The 21,552-nt window shown below is 38.7% G+C and overlaps 1 protein-coding gene across 1 annotated transcript in view; it reads right to left on the reverse strand.

Moving 5' to 3' along the window:
• Positions 1-3,360: 3,360 nt before the first annotated feature.
• NELL2 (neural EGFL like 2) overlaps positions 3,361-21,552 on the reverse strand; it is a 151,150-nt gene continuing 132,958 nt past the window's right edge. Inside the window, exons 16-20 of the mRNA XM_030478890.1 lie at positions 20,591-20,731; positions 10,719-10,912; positions 9,588-9,764; positions 7,242-7,466; positions 3,361-4,167 (exon numbers count right to left, since the gene is read on the reverse strand). Coding sequence (XP_030334750.1) covers positions 4,117-4,167; positions 7,242-7,466; positions 9,588-9,764; positions 10,719-10,912; positions 20,591-20,731 — 788 coding nt within the window. The 3' untranslated portion in view covers positions 3,361-4,116. The remainder of the gene's footprint in view (positions 4,168-7,241; positions 7,467-9,587; positions 9,765-10,718; positions 10,913-20,590; positions 20,732-21,552) is intronic.

Raw genomic sequence — 21,552 nt, forward strand, 5'->3', positions numbered from 1 at the left:
GAGAGATGCTTCTCCACAGGTCACCCACACAGGAGGTGCCAGAGCTGCTCTAGCTTTCTTATTCACATTACTCTGAAGCATTCTCTTTACATAGTTGGAAAAAGCTATCTGGTGATTTTTAACTTAAATTATTAACTGGTTTGGGGACAAGTTAAACTGCACTTGTCTATAAGTAAGTTTCACTATTAAAAAGTACTTAGCCAAGCCCTACTTTAAAGCTACTGCTATTTTTATCTGAGAAATCAAGGGAGCTCCTGCCTGTTGGGAGGCTATGTGAGCTGAGCACCATCACTGTGCTGCAGTGAGATTCTCTTTCAGTTTGGAAGAGACCCACTGTCTTGGTTTCAGCTGGAATAGAGTTAATTTTCTTCCTAGTAGCTGTTGTAGTGCTGGGTTTAGGCATTAGTCTGAGAATAATGTTGATAACACACAAATGTTCTAGTTGTTGCTAAGTAGTACTTACCCTAAATCAAAGACTTTTCAGTGTTCCATACTCTGCCAAGTGATGCAGACCCATTCAAAGTGAGATTCACCATGTCCATTGAGGAGATGTCACCCCATACACATCCTGCATTTGAAGACAGCAGGAAGATCCAGGCTCTGTGGCTCATGAGGTTGCGATTCTCTGAGGTGCCCAGGGTGAATCTGCTGTAGCACAACACAGTTAATGGCAAGATCCTACGCTGGCACTGAATGAGGGCAGTTTTACAGCACTCCCTGCAGGAATTTCCGCCTTTAGGCATTCTACAAAAAAGCAATGGCTAGTATTACAGTTAATGACCATGTTTCACCAGTTGCACTGTTAAAGGTGGAGCTCCCACAGAAGCAAAGATGTCCTTAGCCATAAGGAGGACTGAGGCCAGCCCCCTGTTCTTGCCTATGGCATATTTGTAAGTAGCAGAATTTGCAGCTGCAGTTAGCTCCCTTTTCAACATTTTACAATACTGCTGCTTTTTGTCAGCTTGTTTCACCATAGCATTGAATTCAGCATTGTAACTGAAGACATCTCTGCCTTTCTATCTATAGGTCTATTAACTTAAGGCAATTATTCTGCAGAGAGGTGATAATTCCTTTATGGAAGTTATTGAATTCTGGTACTGCAAACAGTGCAAACAGTGCATCAATAATGAAAGGCCAGTAAGAGAGCACAACGTACCTGCATTGTTCAGAAATATAATTTTGTCTTTATGGACTCTATCATCTGACAGATAATTTAGGACTAAAAATTAGACATCAATTTTTAATAATATTTAAATTTACTTTTCAAGGACAATTAAAAACGTGAGCTACTAATTACAGGCTTGACCGAACAGGAGGCAGATGGGGAAGAGAGGGTGAAAGGGAATGAAAACAAGGGTCACCGAGATGTCTCACTGGAGTTTGCTGGCCTTTAGAACTCTCAACTGATTAGAAACCTTGAATATTGATAAATTAGATAATATTCACTCAACCCATTCTCATGTTTTATTTAGCAGAGACTTTCAGCTTTGCTCAGCAGTATGACTTCTGCTCTTTTCATATATGTAATACTGACTGTCTCTCCAAGGACTCGATTCAAGGTTTAGCTATTACATTGTGTCTCAATTCCTGGCTTTTTACCTTACTTCTTATTGTATTGCACACTGGTTTACAAACCTACAATAGCAGAAAGATCCTGCAACACTCAGGTCAGGGTAGGCAACAAAAGGAGAGAGTTGTTTTCTACCTATACGCCATTTTATATTTGATTAAAAGCTGGGATTAAACACCAGTATTACTCTGACTTTGAGAAAGGATTGAGAAAATTCTTTGTCTGTCCATGGACCCAAAACAGGGGTGCTTACCACTGTTCTGTGGCTGTCTGCATTCTCTCTACCCACTCCATAGCTTTCCCTCAGAGCTTTCTGCAGCCTCTGTCAGAGCCTGAGGATTCTGCCCTTGAGAAATGTTTGCTCTTTTCAAAAATAGAAAAATAGAAGTCTGCTCTTCATGCATGTCCTGTGCCTATCATACACCTATTCCTGAAGGAAATTGATGTGCAATTCTTAAATGGTAACACTTTCTGCTAAACTTTCTCTCAGAAATGGGCATGCAGCTGCCACTGAAATCCACTGAAGATGTGTCTCTGTGTCTGAGAGGAAACCATGACCTCCTGACAACTACAGTGCAGGCAAGAAAACACTGTACAGAAAGCAGCTTCTTTTTCAAGGAGCTAACACTCTTTAACAACTTTGATTGCAGCTTGCCAGAAACTGGACAATACAGTAAAACCCTTGAGTATCTGTTATTTATAGACTAGGTAAGGAAAAAGGTTTGTTTAGTCTAAAAATCTTCATAACATTAATGGCTCAATGTAGACTATCCATTTGGGGCTTTTTTGCACATTTTTAGTTTCTTGGTTTTGATTATTTGTATTATTTACATTCAGTGGCCTGGCATCTCTTGTATTCCCTGCTCCAAAAACATACAGTACTCATCAGACATGAAGGCTCAAGGTAATACCTACCAGATACACACAGTTGCATGGCATTCCTTTTATCTCTTGCTGTACTGGAAACACTGTCAAGTAGCATTTGTTTGCAGGAAAAGAATTCTTTTTGGTATAAAACATATACATGGGCTTCCTTGTAACTTAATAATACACAGGGGTAATATGAATGGAAGTTTTACCTGTCCAGCTTGCATGAAAATCTACTGAACTGGTGAGAGAGATGCTGAAGAGCAGCAAGGCACTTTTTGAAAAGAACATGACTACTAAAGCAGTATTAAAAGGATGCTGTTATCTTGGGCAGCTTCCTCCTCTCCTTGTTTTGCCTTCACTGCTTGTAACACATTCCTTACAAATTCAGCCTTTTCAGCCTGTAATTTGTAAGCACTGCTTATTCTTATTTCTTTTCCAGAATAACATAGCTTTGGTCATGTAGCCTCTTTTCTTTATCGTCCCAAGAGTGCAGAAGTGAAAATAGGATTTGCATATTGAAGTGATCCCCATGCTTTAAGATACTTTACACAAACAACTTAAACAGCTGTGGAGCTTATGGAACTCATGGCAGCGGGAGAGAGGAGGAATCTGGAGAAGATCCCCTGTAAATCTGAACAGATGTAAGTCACATAAAAACGGCCTGTACCCACTCAGGGTGACAGCATCCCACTGGCACCTAGGGTCTGAGCTTTAGGCACATGAATTTGCTGATCAATTCACTGTAATGACTCGGATGCATGAATTCACTTAATGTGTTCTCAGAATAACAAAGATAATACAGGACGGGCATAAAGCTGTGCTGGGCAGAAGCTCCCATGCCTAGGCATGCTGGCAAAGAAGAAACAGTAACACACATGAAAATCACATCCTTGAAAACAAAAAGGAGCCCAAGCAGAAACTTAACATAACAGAAATATTTATTTAAATTTGCACAATAACGAGCTTATACTGAACAAATTCAACCAAGAAATAATAGTAAGTGCAGTAAAACAAGGAAATATTGATGACTTTTTCCATCAGAAAACATTAAGAAGCCATGCCTGTGCACCACGGGTTTTCTTTTTGATTTTTTTTTAGGTTTTTTTGTTTTTGTTTTTACAATAACTTCTTCTTTTTTTTTTTTTCAGCGCACATACTGTACATACCATATTTTAGCTGCTAGGTTCTTTATTCCTGAAGGCTTCATCCTTTTACTCAAATGTCTGCTAAATTCTGCATTAAGCAATCAAACACATTTGTGCAGTTCCAAATATGAATAGGTAAAACTCTCTGTATCTGGTCAAGTGTTAGAGTCTTAAAGCTTTGGAAGACTCTCTAAGAGCTCCTAGTTGCTTTTGGATCTTGACATCGTTAGGTACAGCATTACAATGTGTCACTTTACACTAACCTAAATATTCTGCACAATGATGCCAGACAGACAAATAGCCGGAAGATTTGGGCTTAACCTCATACAAAGGTATACACATCTGAGCATGTCTTGAATCCCATAAATTTCACTCTGATTCAGGTAACTGAGTTCATCACGTATCTGCACTTTAGGTGGACAAACCCAATCTAATTTTAGTTTTAATTTTGAATGATTTTTGGTCTAAAGGTCTTTATTGTGAAGGAAAATTCTTTAACCAGAAACTGCTTGTGAGAGATGGTTGTTGGTGTCACAGTTCCTGAAGGCACTGTGGATCCACTGAGCAACAGACGTGGCCATTCTAAAGGGATGAAAACAGAAAGAATTGAAACAAGCAGCGTTTAGTACAGAACAAGTAAATTTAACAAGCTCAGCCATTTGCAAACACCCACCGGGTTTGAATGTACAGACTTGTAAAATACAAGACATGTACAGATTTTTATCAGATTCATGACATTGTTGTCATGTCCTTCCCTTGCCCAAGGGAACAGGCTATTATGATTCCTCTAATTGCTTGATTTGCTGTGGTCTGTATCCCAGAGCACAACAGTCAAACCGAAAGAAGCTGGCATCACTGGAGGAGATGCCCCTACATGAAGGTATCAGGCATCTGCTCAAGTACACGATGCTGTGGAACAAGACAGGGCACTGGGAGTTTTATTTAGGTCAGGCAGAAGGACTTGCTTTTATTTACCCTGATTGCTTCAAGTTAATACATCCTGGCTGTAAAACTAGAAAACATTAATCCATAAATTTTTCCCTGATACTCCAGACATTCTTCTGAGAATATTAGCAATTAAGGGAACAGATTGCCTGTGGACATCATTAAAGTACCAGATAAATTGTTTTCTGCATCTCTATTACTTCTTAAGTCTGATTCTTACAATGCAAATAAAAGGTGTGTATTACTTATAAATTATTCCTAATACATTCAGTTGACTAAATTGCCAGGACTGATTAAAGACCAAGGTCTGATCATTTAAACATTTAAACATTTTCTTTTACTTCTTCTGTTACAGGACATTAGACAATCCTACTGTCCATCTTCTTTACTTGCAATTTGAAATGGTTTTGTGGCTAAGTCAGCTTTAGCTGATGCCCAGGTTTCTGAATTCTTAAAGGATTTGTGTAAACCTATTTTGCTATAGCGTGCTTACAGAGGCTTAGACCAGAGCTTTGACCTTCCATGTAAAGGTCTGCAAGAAAAGAGTGGGGTGACACAGGACAAATGAGAGGAAGAGCGATACAAAATGGGCACATGATTAACCTGATCTGGAGGGAGCAGGCTGCTTGCATGCAGAACTACAATATTAAAATGCTGCCAGTATAAGCAGATAGTGTATTTGAAAAAGACAACTCCTCTATAAAGAAAATTGAATAAGATTTAGCTTGCTGAGGGACAAAGTGATACATTCACTGTTACACAGGTTCACACCTGAGCCATATTAAAACTATGGGGTTTGAAAAAGTATCTGGTTTAGTCTTACGTAAGTTCACAATGCAGCATGGATTTTATTAGTCTGTGTATGTGTTTAGACTGAATACAAATTAGTTGATGCTTAAAGTTCAGTCTTTGCTTAAGAGAAAAAGGCGGATGGGAGCAGTACGCAGGTGGCCATCAGCAGAACTGATACACAGCTTCTGCATTGCCATTGATTAGCAATACAACAGTGAGAACACACTTCCCATCACTGAATCTCAAAAGCCCTTTAGAGAAGAATCACACCTATTTGTTTTACAGGTGCACATAAGCCTCCGCAACTTGCCCAAGCAAAATGTAACTTCTAGCACTGGAGTTGGTGTATGCCCCTAGCTATGGACCCCAAACGCATGGGTTTCTGCACATAAGCTTGTTTCAGCATCCTTTGGACAGCAGCTAGCTTTCTAACCATTAGCCACTCTGTCAAATCATAGAATCAAAGAATGGCTTGGGTTGGAAAGGACCTTAAAATCGTCTAGTTCCAACCCCATGCCATGGGCAGGGACGCCTCACACCAGACCATGCCACCCAAGGCTCTGTTCAACCTGGCCTTGAGCACTGCCAGGGATGGACCATTTACCACTTCTTTGGGCAACCTGTTCCAGTGCCTCACCACCCTCACAGTAAAGAACTTCTTCCTTACTCCTAACCTGAACTTCCCCTGTTTAAGTTTGAACCCGTTACCCTTGTCCTATCACTACAGTCCCTGACGAAGAGTCCCACAGCATTTTCTTCTAATCACCACGCCATTCTGACATCAAAACAAATGCCTGTGCTTACTTGGTGCATAACCTTTCCCTCGTGAAAAGGACTACGCCTCAACAGCACCAACTGCTGTTGCACACAGTATTGCACCAGGCAAAATGGAAAAAGAAGGTGGTACTTGACAGCTTCTGCTACATCATCAGTTACTCCCCATCTCTCCCTGAAAGAGGTGTTGCAGTTAGATTATTTTTTACAAGAAACTTTTCAAAGTAATCAATTGTACCATGTACTAGAGTTTGGGAAGTATCTTGCTTGGGAAGGACATAGACTAAGGACCAAAATCAGCTGTGAATTTCATAATAATTAAAGATCTATGGATGAATCCTGCTGTCTCTCCTTGGCTACTGTGGAAACACTCTTTGTCATTCTTCAGTATTGGATGATGGAGAAAACAGTTCACCTTACAGGCTTATTTTGAATGGAAAGATTTATTTTAACCTCCTTTCGCACCTTTAAAAAGAGATGCCAGAATTCATAGCCCATAGCCATTAACTTTTCTCCTCAGACAAGGAATTCCTTTGACTACAAAAACTATAAAATGTTTTAAACATTACCTTCATTATACTATTAATATTATTAATACTAATTTTAAATATTATTAATTAATAATTTTAAATTACTATATAATTATAAATATATAAATAATTATGAATGTTATAAATATATAATTATAGCAAGAAAGGTATGTAACCATATAACTAGTCTTTTAATTCTCAAAACAATTACTGTTCTCAAAACACAATCTGGTCAGTTCTGGTGACGCTATAGCATCTCAAAGAACAGATTTATTGTATGAAGTCTGGTCTTACATACCTATATGTTACTGCATACGTTTCCAAGATAGCATGGAGCTATATAGTAAGAACTGTGATCAAACTTGAATTGAGCTATCTTGCTGAAAAAGCAAAGCCCACTGCTGTGTCCACAGCACAGTGCACCATGAGCTGTTGGCCTGCTTCTGACCTGCTAGCGCATTAAACCATCCTTCTAGCATACACAAGAGTAAAGTTGACTAAGCTGAACACTCTTACTGTTATCTCTGCTGCTTTAAAAAAAGTGTAGACACCAACTGGTCACTGACCAGACTTACCGGGAAACAAGCACCTCGGCTTAATGTTTATGCTCTTTACCTTGCACTGGCAGAGAGTGCACTCTGTGCCATGCTTAATCCAAGAAGATCCAGTGAAGCGAACGACATTGGTTTCATCCAGACAGGTTTTAGTGATGTCATTGCGAATGGTGTCTGCTTGGCAGGGGTCAGTGACACAGTGCGGGCAGCACTCGTTCTCAGGGAGGACACTGAATTCACAATCCACCTCTGGGCATGGCAAGGGCCAGCAGTCAACTTCACCTTGCTGTTTAAAGTATTATAAGAACAAGAGAAGATTATTAGCTCTTATTTTGTTCATCATCCAGTCATCTGAATCAGCATTATTTTTCTCAGCTGGCTAATTTTGCCCATCTGGTCCTATTCAGAAGTCAGTGCAGAGAACACTGATATTCACTATGAGAGACACAGCAAGTTGGGTGCATTTTTCTGCATTCTGTTCAGGAAGTATATTAAATTTTAACTTTCTTCCAATACAGATCAAACTGCAGCTGGCAATTCTCCACAAATGTCATGCAATGCAGAATATGGACCTGTCCTTGTGAAGTCCTACTTCTGCAAGTGACAGAAGCCTTAAGAGGACTGCACTGCAAAAGTGCTTCAAAATCGCAGGTTTCACCTAATTGTTACTTTTATTCTGACTGTTTGCCACAGAAAGCCTTCAAATTGAGCTCTGGATGGGCGAGTTTATCTTTCATGTTACAAATGCATTGGCTGGAATAAGTATGTCCAGCTGCCAGCAGCCAGTGTAACTGGAACACCCCGTGCGTTTCCACTGAGAAGACCTTCACCAACTTACCATCCATTTAGGATGTTACTATCAGAATACCTGAACTTCCAAACTTAATCATACTTCCTGCATGATGGGTTTAGTACAGCCAGGATATGAAAAGGTCAAAGCAGAGACTTGTGTTGGGCCAGAATATTCTTAGGGGAAGTTACTGTATGCTTGTACATAAATCTATAGATGTCTAATTGTTCACGTGAGTTACTAGAAGTTGGGGTCAGCTTCTCTTCAATTCTGGACAAAGGCCCAAGTTTCAGATCTATTGGTCAAAGAAAAGACTTCACAGAAGTCCGTAATGCATATTTCTTCTGGAACAGGTCCATCTCTGACCTTCAATTTATTCAGCCCGTTTGAGCACAGATTGAGCAGTCTGTATTGAAGTGGGGCAGAGAGAATTTGTTCCTTGGACAGAAGTTTATTGACAAAAACTGTACCTAAGGTTTTGAGGATGAGGAATTCAGTATCTCCAGAGCAAAAGCTAAAAAAAAATTCTGAGGGATTTGCGATAGATTCGGATTTACTCCTCTTTTTGTAGAAAGTATTGTCAAGTTACTTCTACAAAATTCTCATCTGGGTCAATTTTCCTCTTTTTGAACCACATGATAGAATGAAAGCAATCTTTAAAACCAGTCATTCATCTTGATATTTCAATTTATGTTTGCAGTGATGGGCAGTTACAAGGAGTAGACAATACACTGTCACCCAAAAAAATCCCTGACAACTGAAAGAAAGCAGGCTTTAGTTACAGAAGTAATGTTTTGAAAAAAAAAAAAAAAAGAATTGAGATCCCAAACTGTAGGTTGGTTTGGTTTGGTTTGAAGACATTTAATGAAGCACCTGGGAACCTATTTCATTGGATTTTAGCAGTGGTAACACTGAAAGCAAAGTGTCCACAGAAATTGGTTTCTGGCTGTTATTTGTGATACACTGACAAGGCAAAGCTATGAGATGGTCTAGGATTTACATTTGGAGATGACCTGTGATAAAAGCTAGTTATTTTTATCTTGGGATTTTTTCTGTCATAGAAACTTCCTGAGTGGCATTATGCAGAGCAGTTTTTGCTCAGACTCTGAAATACATGCCTAGAAAAAGATTACAAGCTTAAACAGATTTTATTTTTTCAAACCTCATTTCCACTGTTTTGAAAAGGCATCAAGTCGTATTATTTTTCTGTTACTAAAAATGTCTGAATGAATAAAGAAATTTTAGTCTATCAGCTCTTCGAAATTATCAACTGTGATAACAAATACACATTTAGAATTTCCTTACTCAGCTTCATTGGTCTTTGAATGAGTGAACACATGAGTGCTGCTGTGTAGGAGCCATATCCAAATGACCTCCACTCTTTGCTAAAACAATCTTCATGATTGAATAATTTTAATTACGCCTATTGTGTCACAATGCATTTTTGACTGGAAATTCATAATACTGACAAAAATTCATGAAAACCAGATTTTGATTATACACATACTCCAGGGGAAATTAAATGGGTGCTAATGCATGAAAATTAACTATTCACAGATCAGAATATCTCATATCCTTTTTCCCTCATGTCTCTGCTCTGTAATCAAAGAGCCTTACCAAACAGCGACACTGCTGACAGTTCTGTATCCAGGATTCACCGCTGTTATAGGAAAGCTCCCCGCTCTGATGTAAACATTGACTGCTGAGCCTTGGGTCACATTCAGGGCAGCAAAAGAGGTCAACAGTGGGATTTTCACAGTCACAGACCATTCGCCGGCACATCACATATCCACTCTGTTGTTGGAAGACAGACATAGAGCTATGGCAGAAATTCATACAACTCCAGCAGTGCTTGTACTAAAATCTGCTTTCTGGCTTGACTCTAAGCCACTAGCAGCTCACAAGTTTTTCCACTATACCATTTCTTTGTCAAAATAAAATTCAAACAGAAGCAGAAAACACAATGCACACTCAGTAACTGCCATAAAGTTTCCCTGTTGTCTTACATACATCCTTCATACAACCAATCTTCAGGCACCTCTCCTCTAAGGTGATGAAACCCAAGGGTGTCATTCCAAGGGTCAAATTTTAATGGATTGCACTAAGTTTATGTCATTCTCATATGGATGCTAGTCAAGTCTTGCTTTAAACTTCCAGATCAATCCCTCTCTTCTGTAATTATTCACCCAAGAAAGATGATAGGTAATCTGAAATTAAATTAATGCTCATGAAACCTGAGCTGCTGAAATGCTCAGGATTTTGCCAGCAATGTATTGGGCATTTATTCTCCATCAGCACTTAACTTGTGATCAAGCCTCCCGCAGCAAACATTTGAGAAAGTTAAGCTGAATTACTCTGCAGATACAGAACCTACTTCTATTTATAGACATCTGCTAAAGACACTGGCGTCAGTCACCAACTCCAATATGTGTCTAGACAGACAGTTTCTTTGCATAAAAATATTGTTACTCCCACCCAGAAAACACAGGTGGCATCTCTGCTAACAAAATAGTCCTATCATCCTTCTCCCAGTATCATACAATAAACTTCATGTGGAAGTTCTGCTCATGCAGGTTGGCAAGAGAAGCTCTCCCCAAAACTCTACAAAATATATAATTTCATTTTTCTGTAGCACTAGACGCACACTTGACAAGGCAGCTAAAACGGGAATTTCACTTGAATCACAATGCTCTTCCCTTCATCCCTAGTACAATCTTGCAAGAAGCAGCTCCTTCTATTTCTACTGACCTGGCATGAGCAGACAGAGCACCTGTCATTCTCCAGCACCCAAATCTGACCGTTGTGCTTGATTTTGTTTTCATGGATACAGTCTCCTGTGCAGTTCTTGCCATGGGGACATCGACAGTCGTACCCACCATCCAAGTTAAAGCAAACAGTGTCATTGGCACAGCTATGCCTTCCAGTTCCACATTCATCAATGTCTGCAAAAACATGCCATGTAATGCTCTTAGACCACATTCAATTAACAAAAATGTTCTTGCGGCACTCAATATAAATGATTCTTGGCCATTAAGTCATCAGCTGAAAATGAATTTGCACTTCACCAGAACAGGGAGAAATAACTTACAAGTTCACAAAAAATATTTTTCAAGTCACATCAACTTCTAAAAGATGATACTTTGAGTTTTCCTGTACTTCTTTTTAAGTGAAAGCTATTAGGTAAGGTAGTTAGAATGAAGAAATCACAGGCAACATAGGAACAAAAATAATCCTCAGCTCCCTAAACAGCAACCATTCATGAGACACATTCAGTGAAACAAGAAAAGCTGCATAATCTTCTTTTCAAACATTTTGCTGGCTTTGTCTGGTACCTTTGAGTTCAGTTGCTGAGAAGTTAATGTGAAAGGTGACGTCTGAGCTGTAAGGTCATTTAAACTAGCACACCATGCTTTAAGTTACATCACTTATTAGGGTGTGAAAACTAGAATATTTCAATTATTCGAGTTGCAGTGACATCTATAGTCCTTGTGTCTAGCATAGAAAATAAAGAAAAAAAAAGAATGTCTCTAGTGAATAAAGGTAAATGACTTCAAAACAACTGTATCTCAAAGAATTCAAGAGTACCTTTAAAGGCCTAATTCATCAAGGTTCACAGAATTATTTTTCAAGGGCAAACTAGCAGCAAACACTGCCTTCTACTTGAATAGTCTTTATTTAGCATTTTCAGCTGTCCATATGGACAAAAGTCATCTGGGAAAAAAGCTTTGAAAGGGCATGAAGTAAACAGCTATATGCGATAAAACATAGAAAGTACTAGAAAATACTAGATCTATGGTGACTGTAAATATTGATACACTGAGTTCAACTCTAAATACAATTTCACAACACTCTGGCCCAAGCTCTTAATTAGAGTTCATTAAAAAGTAGCACTACGATATTTAAATGTCCAACAGATCAGCACAAGACAAAATAAGAAATATGGTCTTGCGTGTATCTTTCACCATAAAAATATAATAAAACATTCAGCTTTGGGTTCGATAATGGAAATGAAACCCCCGATTCACCTCAAGCACATTCAGTTTAAAGCAAAACAACTCAATTATCATTTCAATTCCAAGTGTGGCTGCAGTTAAAAAAAAAAAGTAAACAAGTTGTTAACATGAATATGAATTGGGATGAAAAACAGCAGGGAAATTATTAGAATTCCAGAGTATAAATAAGCAGCATTGTAGATTTCCTTCAAATACTGTGTGCAATAACAGCAGCACCATCTGAAAAAAAAACCATTGCAAAATTACTAGGGCTTATGGGAAGGATAAGGAAAATGTCATTTGAGAACTGAAAAGAAATGGATTGTTCATCTCTAAAACAACATTAGCAAGAAGGGATATAACCAAAAAAATAATGAATACTCCAGAGGAGAAACATTGAGAGCTTTTGTTCTCCACATTGCCAAACAGAGAAGACAAGGGACAGTGAATGAAACCGAAAGACAACAAATTTAAGCCTGATAAAAGGAAATAACTTTTCATACAATGCAGAAACAAACTATGACACTCACTGCCACAGAATGTTAAGATGGGAAAAACAATTGCATAGCCAAGACCATACAAAGCTAGCCATAATATTCATTCTGCAATGCTAACAGATTTTGTAAGTGAGATTACATTTCACGCATTAGGGTCTATGGTGTCCTTATTTACATATGAGATAACCCAGAACAGGCAAATCATCTCAGATCTCCACATCTTCTACCTTGTTAAATTCTGAAGCATTCGGAGTCAGCCACTGTTGCAACAGGGCAGAAGATAACTGGGATCATGAACCTAATTCGGTGGGGTTGTTTGCATGGACCTGAAATGTCCAGGCACATCAGGCAGGGAAACCTACCCAAACTGTAAGGATATCTAATTAGTGGAACAGACAGCCCTGTGAAGACTGTCTATCTCCAGCCTTGAAGGCTTTTAGACAAGAAGCTAACAGGAATGGTTTGAGTGATGCTGGTCTGGGGAGAGCAAAGGGATGGACGAGCTGCTCTCTCCTTCATTTTCTCTTAAATCCATACTGAAAACAATACAATCTAGCAATTTAAAACTAGTATCTCCATACACTCAGTCTAACCGGTTTTAAGTTATGCAATATAGAGAACAAACACAAATCCTATTTAAATATAATGATTCAAATTAACAGCAGGATTCTTGGCTATCACTGAAGTAATTTTTAATAAATTACTTCCCTACACTTGCATTCATTTGTTTAAAACCCTCTTTTCTACGAAGTTTTCACACAGCCTGTGTCATAAAGGAGTAATAAATCACTACTCAACAACCTGGCCATTTAACTGAAAGCAGCCATATTTAATGAGATACTTGGACCAAGTTCAGCTGTCATGTAAATAAGAACAGTTTCCTTTAAACAACAAATGGTGACCCTATAAACACTAAATCTGCATTTGGCACTTATGTACAAGTGTATTTCGCAATTTTCCCATGAGAAAAAGGCTTCTGGGTTTCATTTTCCAACATGGTAGCAGTTAGCGCACTGTTACTGAAAAAAATTGCTGAGTTTATCCAACATTGAGAACTTACGAAGCATCCCAACCTTGGTTTTTTCAGTTGTTTGATTCACGAAAATAAATGTTCTGGATAGGGCAATTTAAATATCCCTGGTTGAAGCAGGAGCTACTTACATTTTGAATCTAACCTAATCAGAAACAGCAGTGTGTTTATAATGCAGCAAGAGAAACACAAAATTTTCTTGCACCAAATTCTCATCTGCATTATTCATCCCCACCGAACTTCAGGCATTATCTGCAAAGAACATGCACAAAAATCATCCATACCAAGCAAAACTTTGTTCAGCTTTTTTACTTTGTATTTGTAACGGATGGTGAATTAAGTTACTGACATTTTGTTTACAGCCATAACCAGCTCTCCAATTTCCATAACCATATGGATAGGGGTACACTGGCCCCTAGATTACAGGTTCCATATTTCCAGCCACAGAAGCATGTTATTATCATTCTCATGTTGTTTTGGGGTTTTTTGGGGGGGGCGTGTTATTTTTTTTAGTTTTTGTTTTGTTTTCTTTTTAAAGCACAACAAAACAAACAACAAATAATTCACTTCAGGCTATTTGCAACACACTGCTTAGGAATCAAGCAGCTTGAATGTTATGACATTAGAACATTAAGTCTCAAAAGACTTGGAGGTTTGCCTCAGAAAAAACAGAAACAAAATGTAACTAGTTATCTAGTGCTAAATTAACCAGGACTTATTGATCTAACCTACACTAAAAATTACAGCAGATATCATCTGGCACATATTTTAAGGATTTTCCTTTTCTTACCATCATCCCTGGATCCAACTTAATGTCGCAATGAGTACCATGCAATGAAGAAGTAGCAACACATGTTACAGAAAGCTAGGAGTTAATTGCATTTCAAGTAATTTCATGCCTACACAGGAAAAATACTGGACACTAAAGCCATAAAAAATGGTGACAGTGCCTGGAATGACTAAACTCTATTTGTAGTATTTGAGAGACTGCAAAGGCACAAAACTCCATAAAACTGGGAATTTCAATTCCCCCACCAGGTTGTGACCCAAGGCTGTATTTAACAGATTTACTGGGTGTTTCTTGGAACAAAGAACCCCAAAGGAACAAAGCACCATTTGACTTGGCCCTGAGCAGTATGCAGGCTCTGATTCAAAATGTCTCTGCTGAGGAACTAGTCTGTGTTGGTGATCAGCAGTGACCACAGTGTATGCAAGTTCAATATCCTCAAAGAAATTTAACTGGCTGCAAAAAAGAATCTCTATGGTAGTGCTTAGTTTCAAAGAGGGTACTATGTTAAAATGATGAAGTTTTAAAAATGAATTATAACTAGCAACCAAAAGGATAATATGTTTTCAGATAGAAGATTTTTAAAGATATTACATTATAGATTCAGCGTAAACATATACTACATAAAAATATATTAAATAAAAATATATTAAGGGGGGATACATTTCATATACTGTAATACTTTCATTCAAAAACCTCATGAGCTCTCTTGCATAATACATGCTCTTAAAGGAACTACATACAATGGAATAAAAGAAGTTGTTGACTCACAGGTTAATTAGTAAGTAATAAAAGGCAGCCACAAATGGTCAGGTTGTCACAATGCAGAGCTGTCCCAGGGAAGTTCCCCAAGAATCTGTGTCAGAATGTGTGCTGCCCAATATACTTAGTGATCTGGGGGAATGGATGAACAGTGGGATGAAAAAGACTGTTGATAAGAAAGCATTAAAACAAAAAAATTGACAGTGAAATATAGAAGTATTTCATGATATTGACTGATTAAACAATACGTCAGATAAGATTCAATTGTAAGGTGCATGGGGAAATACCCATTCAAAAAATCAAATCAGTATTTTAGATCTGTTCTGGATAGAGATCTTGGAGCTACTGTGGATATCTCTAGTAAAATGACAGCTCAATAATGTTTTGGAAAAAAAACCCCACAAATACAATATTGATAATAACAGATAAGAAAACTTGTAATAACTCACAAGGAACACGAACCCCAAACCCTGTGTACACCTTGCTAGGAAGTGACAAAGAGCTCAAAGATCCATTCTGATATAGCTGATGGACAGTTGCAATTTTCCCTCCTCTGATGAGCTATCCAGACTTACGTTCAGAACATTCAAATAAAGCCCCAAAAGGTCTCCCTCAGACATTATTTTCTACCAGAATCATTCTGGTATTAGTTAGAGTGTCATCTGTGTAAAGAAGAGATGAACACTTGTATCACTGAGAAATATGCTGTTGGAAGAGACAGGCTGGGAGGGTGGAATATTCCTTTGAAGCAACTGAAGTTTCCCAGTTACCTTAGCTCTGAAGCATTAGCTCAGCAAGGTGACAGCATCAGGATATCTGAGTACTTTTTGCTTAAGGCAAAAAAAGAAGGAGTGTATTTGATAGGGAACCCAAGATCGTCTGAGCAGAAAGTTTGGTTCCTGTTCTTTTCTGTCCTAAGAAAATCTATTGACTGACGTAATCATTCTTCAAAGAGTGAATAATTTATTTGTGACTTCATGCAAGCCAGCTGTCAGAGTGCTTAACAGACGTGACAGATGAAGAGCTGAGACTTCAGATGGCAGTAACACCAGCTTCACAGAAACATTGTTTCCTGATACAATAAATGTGTTCAAATTACTACCTTACAAAATGTAGTGGTCGAGTTTCTGGTTTATTAGTTCTTTTATAAAAGAGGAGAAACTCTGCCAATTTTGTACTCTGCTCCCGCTCCAGAATACTTAAATACTAATGTGTCTTTGTATGTGCCTTCTGTTTGGCGATGCTTAAGTCGGGTTCCCAAACTCAATAATGAAGCCTTAATGCCTATCACTCTGTTTGGGATGGATGGAAAAAAAAAAAAAGTTAATTTATTTGTTGACCTTTTATGATCATGAATAAAAGAAAAAGGATTTTGATGGAACTCTTGGGAGCTAGTAATATTTCCTGCTGGAGTAGTGATTCTTCATTTCCTGTCTCCTTAAGTGCTACCAATAACAAAGATTCTGTTCAACATTACCAGCACCACAGAAAGATTTAAGTGTAGGACTATGAACTGACAGCGGTTTTTCAACTACAAGAAATTTCATGTACTATTTAAAATGCTGGATGTCCTGTGAGATAAATTCAGACATCCTGACAGTCTGAAATTCCTCTGCTTTCCAGATCCAGAGACATGGATGCTGAAGTGACTGTTTTGGACTTTATTCATTCATTAAGGCTGGGGAGCATACTGAGGCTTGTAATAGACCTCCATCCCTCATTATTCTGGATTATGGAAACTATTCTTCAGGTAGAGCCCCAGCCCTCTGTATTGTCAGGCAGCCTGTTCTATCACACAGAGAAGGAAGTGATTCTACTTCTGGATTCAGGACAGCAGAATTAAAACATAACAACACATTTCAGACCAGAAATCCTAGACTGTGAGTTAACCTTTACAAGTAAAAAGATCCAATTTGAACTAGGCATTCTGGATTGACGCTTTCCAAACCCTTCATTTGCACCTGTCTCAATTAAAGAATGTGCTACCTGCTGAGAGTGAAGGTATGTTGATCTCATATTCTTATCAACAACAGCTGATACCTGCCAGATACTCTTAGTAAGTCCTAAGGGGCTGCATTAATTAGGTGAACTATTCTTCGAATGTGGAAGTACACTTCCACTTCCAATGTGGAAGTACACAACAGACAAGGTATAACCTACAGTCTTCTGATACAAACCAATACAGCCTCTCTCTTCAACTGATTTTGGAAGATTTTAAACATTGCAAGGGACAAATTCAAAGGAATCAGTATCTTACACAGAACTGCAGAGCAAATATTAACTGGGCCTGAACTCCTTATTTTACGATTTTGCCCTCAGAGGTTCCAGTTTTTTAATGCAATGAAGCATGAGGCTGCAGTATCTACTACTATCTTAGCCTAGCCTTCTTTTATGGAATGGTACATGAGAGACAACCTTCAGAGCACTAATAAGATTGTGTAAAGAAACTATAAAGAAAAGCTGCAGGGGCAAAGAGGAAGGTACCAGGTAATATAACATGCCGAATGCTATATTTACATATGCATAAAATTTAAGACTTCCCAAAGCCATGCAATTCTCAAAGACTAAGTGGCTGATCTTTCACCACTTTTCTGGAAATACGAGGATGCATAACATAATTCTATGTCCAAAGGAAAAGCAGCGAGTGCTGCATTTCCCGTCATTCCTCTAGGTAATTGTTATAGAAACCACAGGTCTACCCAGGAGTATAATGTGAAGCAAAACTGAGCAAAGGAATCTCTAGGTCTTCCATCGCCCGTAGGTACAATCTAATGGGATTATGAATTTCTGCATTCAAGTACATTAGTCAAAATACTCAGTATTCTCAGTTGTGCCAAAGAAGCAGCAGTAGCCAAGGTCAATATGTGTGTGAAACAGGCCATTCAGCAACTATTATTTCATTGTTAAGCACTGGCAAAGTCTAATGCTACCAAGAAGTCCACCTCTAGCTAGGAATATTTAGTACAATGTCCTAATGGGACCATTTTCTGCAAAAGAGGTAGGTGCATTTTTGGTATTCTGTTAAAATAAGGTTTTTAAGGAAATGCTCCTGTGCCTCTGTGATCTTAACAAAGGTGTTTCCACCTGAATTTTTAAAATTGGATGCTTTGCTGTAGAAAACAAGGAGCTGACCAACACTGATCACAGAATTGCTCTCTGTGGTACTATCAGCACATGTCCAGGGGACACAAACAGGAAAAGATTTGAGGCAGACCATATAGGACAATCAAGAAAGAAAAGATTTGAACCCACACTTCCTTGGCTTTTAAAGGCTTTCTTCACTGAAAGACAGAACTTTCTTCAAAGCAACTAAACCCTAAAAAAGATGAGCCGAAGACAAGCCTTTTACGCACTCTATATAAAACACTACTTTGAAGTAGTCTTCTTAGAAAGCTAAAGGGATAAGCCCTCGAAGAACATTTCCTAACCCTCCTGAGATTTAACTTCTTTGTTCCACCAAGAAATCAAGGCATGACCAGTTTATCTTCTGTGCAGTTCTGCACTGTTCCTTCTACCACTGTGCAAGCTGTAGCACTTGCAAGAGGCAGAAAGCTTCAGTGGACACTGGTCCTGGGTATAGCAAGAGGCTCATACAGTTGAAGATAAGAACTGGAGAACCGAGATTTGAAATCTGAGGTTAGTATAGCCTGGAAGCTGCTCTCCATTACAGTGAGTATCTAAAAGATCATCCACCTACAGCTCAATCTAATCAGGTCTAACTGAGGATACTGAAGAAGTGACAAAAGAAATCCATTTTCTTACGTCTTTAAATCCAGCAGAGGAATCTCTCACGGTGGAAAGATCTGACAGTAGAAAAGCCAATTGCTTTTGTGCTGCTGTGCTCTGCTATTTTAAGTTCAACCTTCCACACTGCAATCTATTTTAGGCTGTATCTTCATACCTTTTAAGGTTTTATTTTGAGTCTGAGACACAATGTCACAGGCTTCAATCCAATAAAAAGTGATGTAGTAAAACTAACAAACTATCTAACCTTCCTCCCCAACGTGCTACGCATTCCAAACTTCGGAGCTGAAATCAATCAAATTGAAAGTGTCTCACTGATAGCGACTAGGGTTATCAGCAATGAAGATAGTTTCCTGGCATCTGTGATTTAATTCTAATTACTTGTTATCCTCGGTGTATGTTTAATAAAGAGCTGTTGGTGCTTTGTAGAAAAGGTCAAAACATTCTAATAATTGCCACTTCTGCATACATGTAGCAATCCCCAGATTTCTTTTTCCTTGGCTTTCCATTTGCTTAGAAATTGCTGCCTAATTGTTACTTGTTTGCACACATCTCAACAGAGACACTTTGTATCACGTATATCTCTTGAGATACCATGTGCCAAACCATTATCTTCAGCCAACAAGACAAATGTTTTATATTGACACTGAAGACAGAACTTGGGATATTGAGGATATTTCCATAAATGCCTGGCTAGACTATTACCTGTGCTGTGAGTGACAGAAGGGCAATGTTATAATCAGAGGGATCACAACTTCTTCTTTGCACGTTCTTGTCCTAACACCTGGTCAGCTAACACTGACATTTGGTTAGTTCTTGACAAAGAAAGCTTGACTTATGAAAGCAGTGGCTGACTCAAATCGTTGATTCCTCCTGAGAATACAGGCTTTCAGCTGTGGTGAAAATGTGTTGAAATAAAGTATTGATGACGGGGATACCGAAAAGGTCATCTCGCTCCCAGAGAACTGTCTGTGTATCTGCCTTAGTGAAATTAATTCAATTGCTTTCCTTTTGGGACTGATGCAACCCACCAATGTGAGTTTGAACAGCAAAGTAGGAAAGCTTACACTGTGTGAGCTGTGAATATTTCAGCACTCAGAGACAGGAGAAACGCGCCTCATTTTGCCCTTAGTCCAAGGCAAAACAGACTGGCTTGTTCTCATTTAAGAGCAGTTTATTGCCCCAGACCTAAGTCCACTGAGCTTCCCAGTCTGCAAGGTTGTTCTTCAAACTGCAAGTTTCTACAAGCGGTTAGCCTATGCACAGGCGAAGCACCACAGTTATTAACCCAGGGCAGGGGGGGTAAGAGTGTCAGGGCTGCATAATCATTCTTTGCAATATTTTGATCACAGACTATTCCAGTGTATGCGGAATGAAGTGGAGGAACTGAGGTCTGGATTGAGGCCCGTTTCTACATATAAAGAATCAGACATATAAACAGATTACTGTGGAGTGACAGATTACAGTGAGTGCTATCAGCCCGTGGGAAATCACTTATGCAAGGACCATGCACAGAAGCAGATGCAGGGCCAGAGAAACTGCATTTTAAGCACCATGCCTGACTTCACATGTTATCTTAGCAAATCATAGAAATGGCCACTAATGCTCCACCTATGCATTAGGAATATTCATACATGATATTCTTTTGCTTTTGGTTATGATGCTTATTTAGACTACCATTGCTTTGGGTCAAGGTTTAACTTCCATTGATACAGTGTCCAAGACAATATTTGACTAGCACAGTTAGAGATGCTAGACATTACTGTAATGTGAGTCACAACAATACCCCACCTATTTTAGATACTTACCTTCACAGGATTCTCCACTTGGTGAAAACATCCCATTGTCATGGTAGCCGTCTCTGCATTCACAGTGGTACCAACCAGGCAGGTTAATGCAGTTAGCACGGCTGTCACACTGAACAAAGCCATCTGAGCATTCATCAATGTCTGTTTAATAAGAACAGAAAAAGAGAAAATTCACACAAAGGAAATTGCTATATTCACCTGATGGAAGAGCAATGTCTCTGGTATTTCTGGGTTTCACAGAAGTATTTTCATTACTGACAGTCGAATTTCCAGAATTATTTGCAGTAAGGTTTTGAATCATTTCCATAAAAGGACTTCGCTAAGAGTGTAGGCCCTGCCAACAGTGGAGGTTCTGATAATCCCAATTTACTGTTTACATACTAGCAACTCATTTTGTTACAATACATCATAGGTAATCTGACATCTGTGAAAATTGCCCACAGTGTGAAGAAAGGAATTGGATCCCAGTTCAAATAATAAGATGTTAACCCTTGAGAGGTGCAGGCTGCCTGATAAACAAACATTGTTTCTAGGGGCATATTGAAACATTAAACACTCACTCTGGTCCCTGCTTATGTTTTTGGTGACACCAATTTTAGATTAGTAAGGCTTTCCTATCTTGTGGAGTTCCTGTTGACTTACGCCAGCACCTCTGACTCTCAGCATAACTGACTGAAGTCTCTTCTTTTACTGTCAAAGAGAACAGCTGGGATTTCAAACAAATGCTTAGACCCTGAAGATCAAATACAAGACATTCTCCTCCTTTTAATAATTCCTTTGGGATGTGTGTTTTTTAAAATATCAACTTCCACTGACTAAACTTTACAGTAACAACTCATCACAGAATGGATTTCTGGATGCACTCCCTAGATCCAAAATCCACCAAAGCACATCCTGCAGACACCTGAATTTACGGACTTAGCAGAGATGCAGAGAACTTTGGGACATGTTGATTTCCAGTG

Source organism: Strigops habroptila, chromosome 3 (assembly GCF_004027225.2).
Source record: "Strigops habroptila isolate Jane chromosome 3, bStrHab1.2.pri, whole genome shotgun sequence".
Taxonomy (NCBI): Eukaryota; Metazoa; Chordata; class Aves; order Psittaciformes; family Psittacidae; genus Strigops; species Strigops habroptila.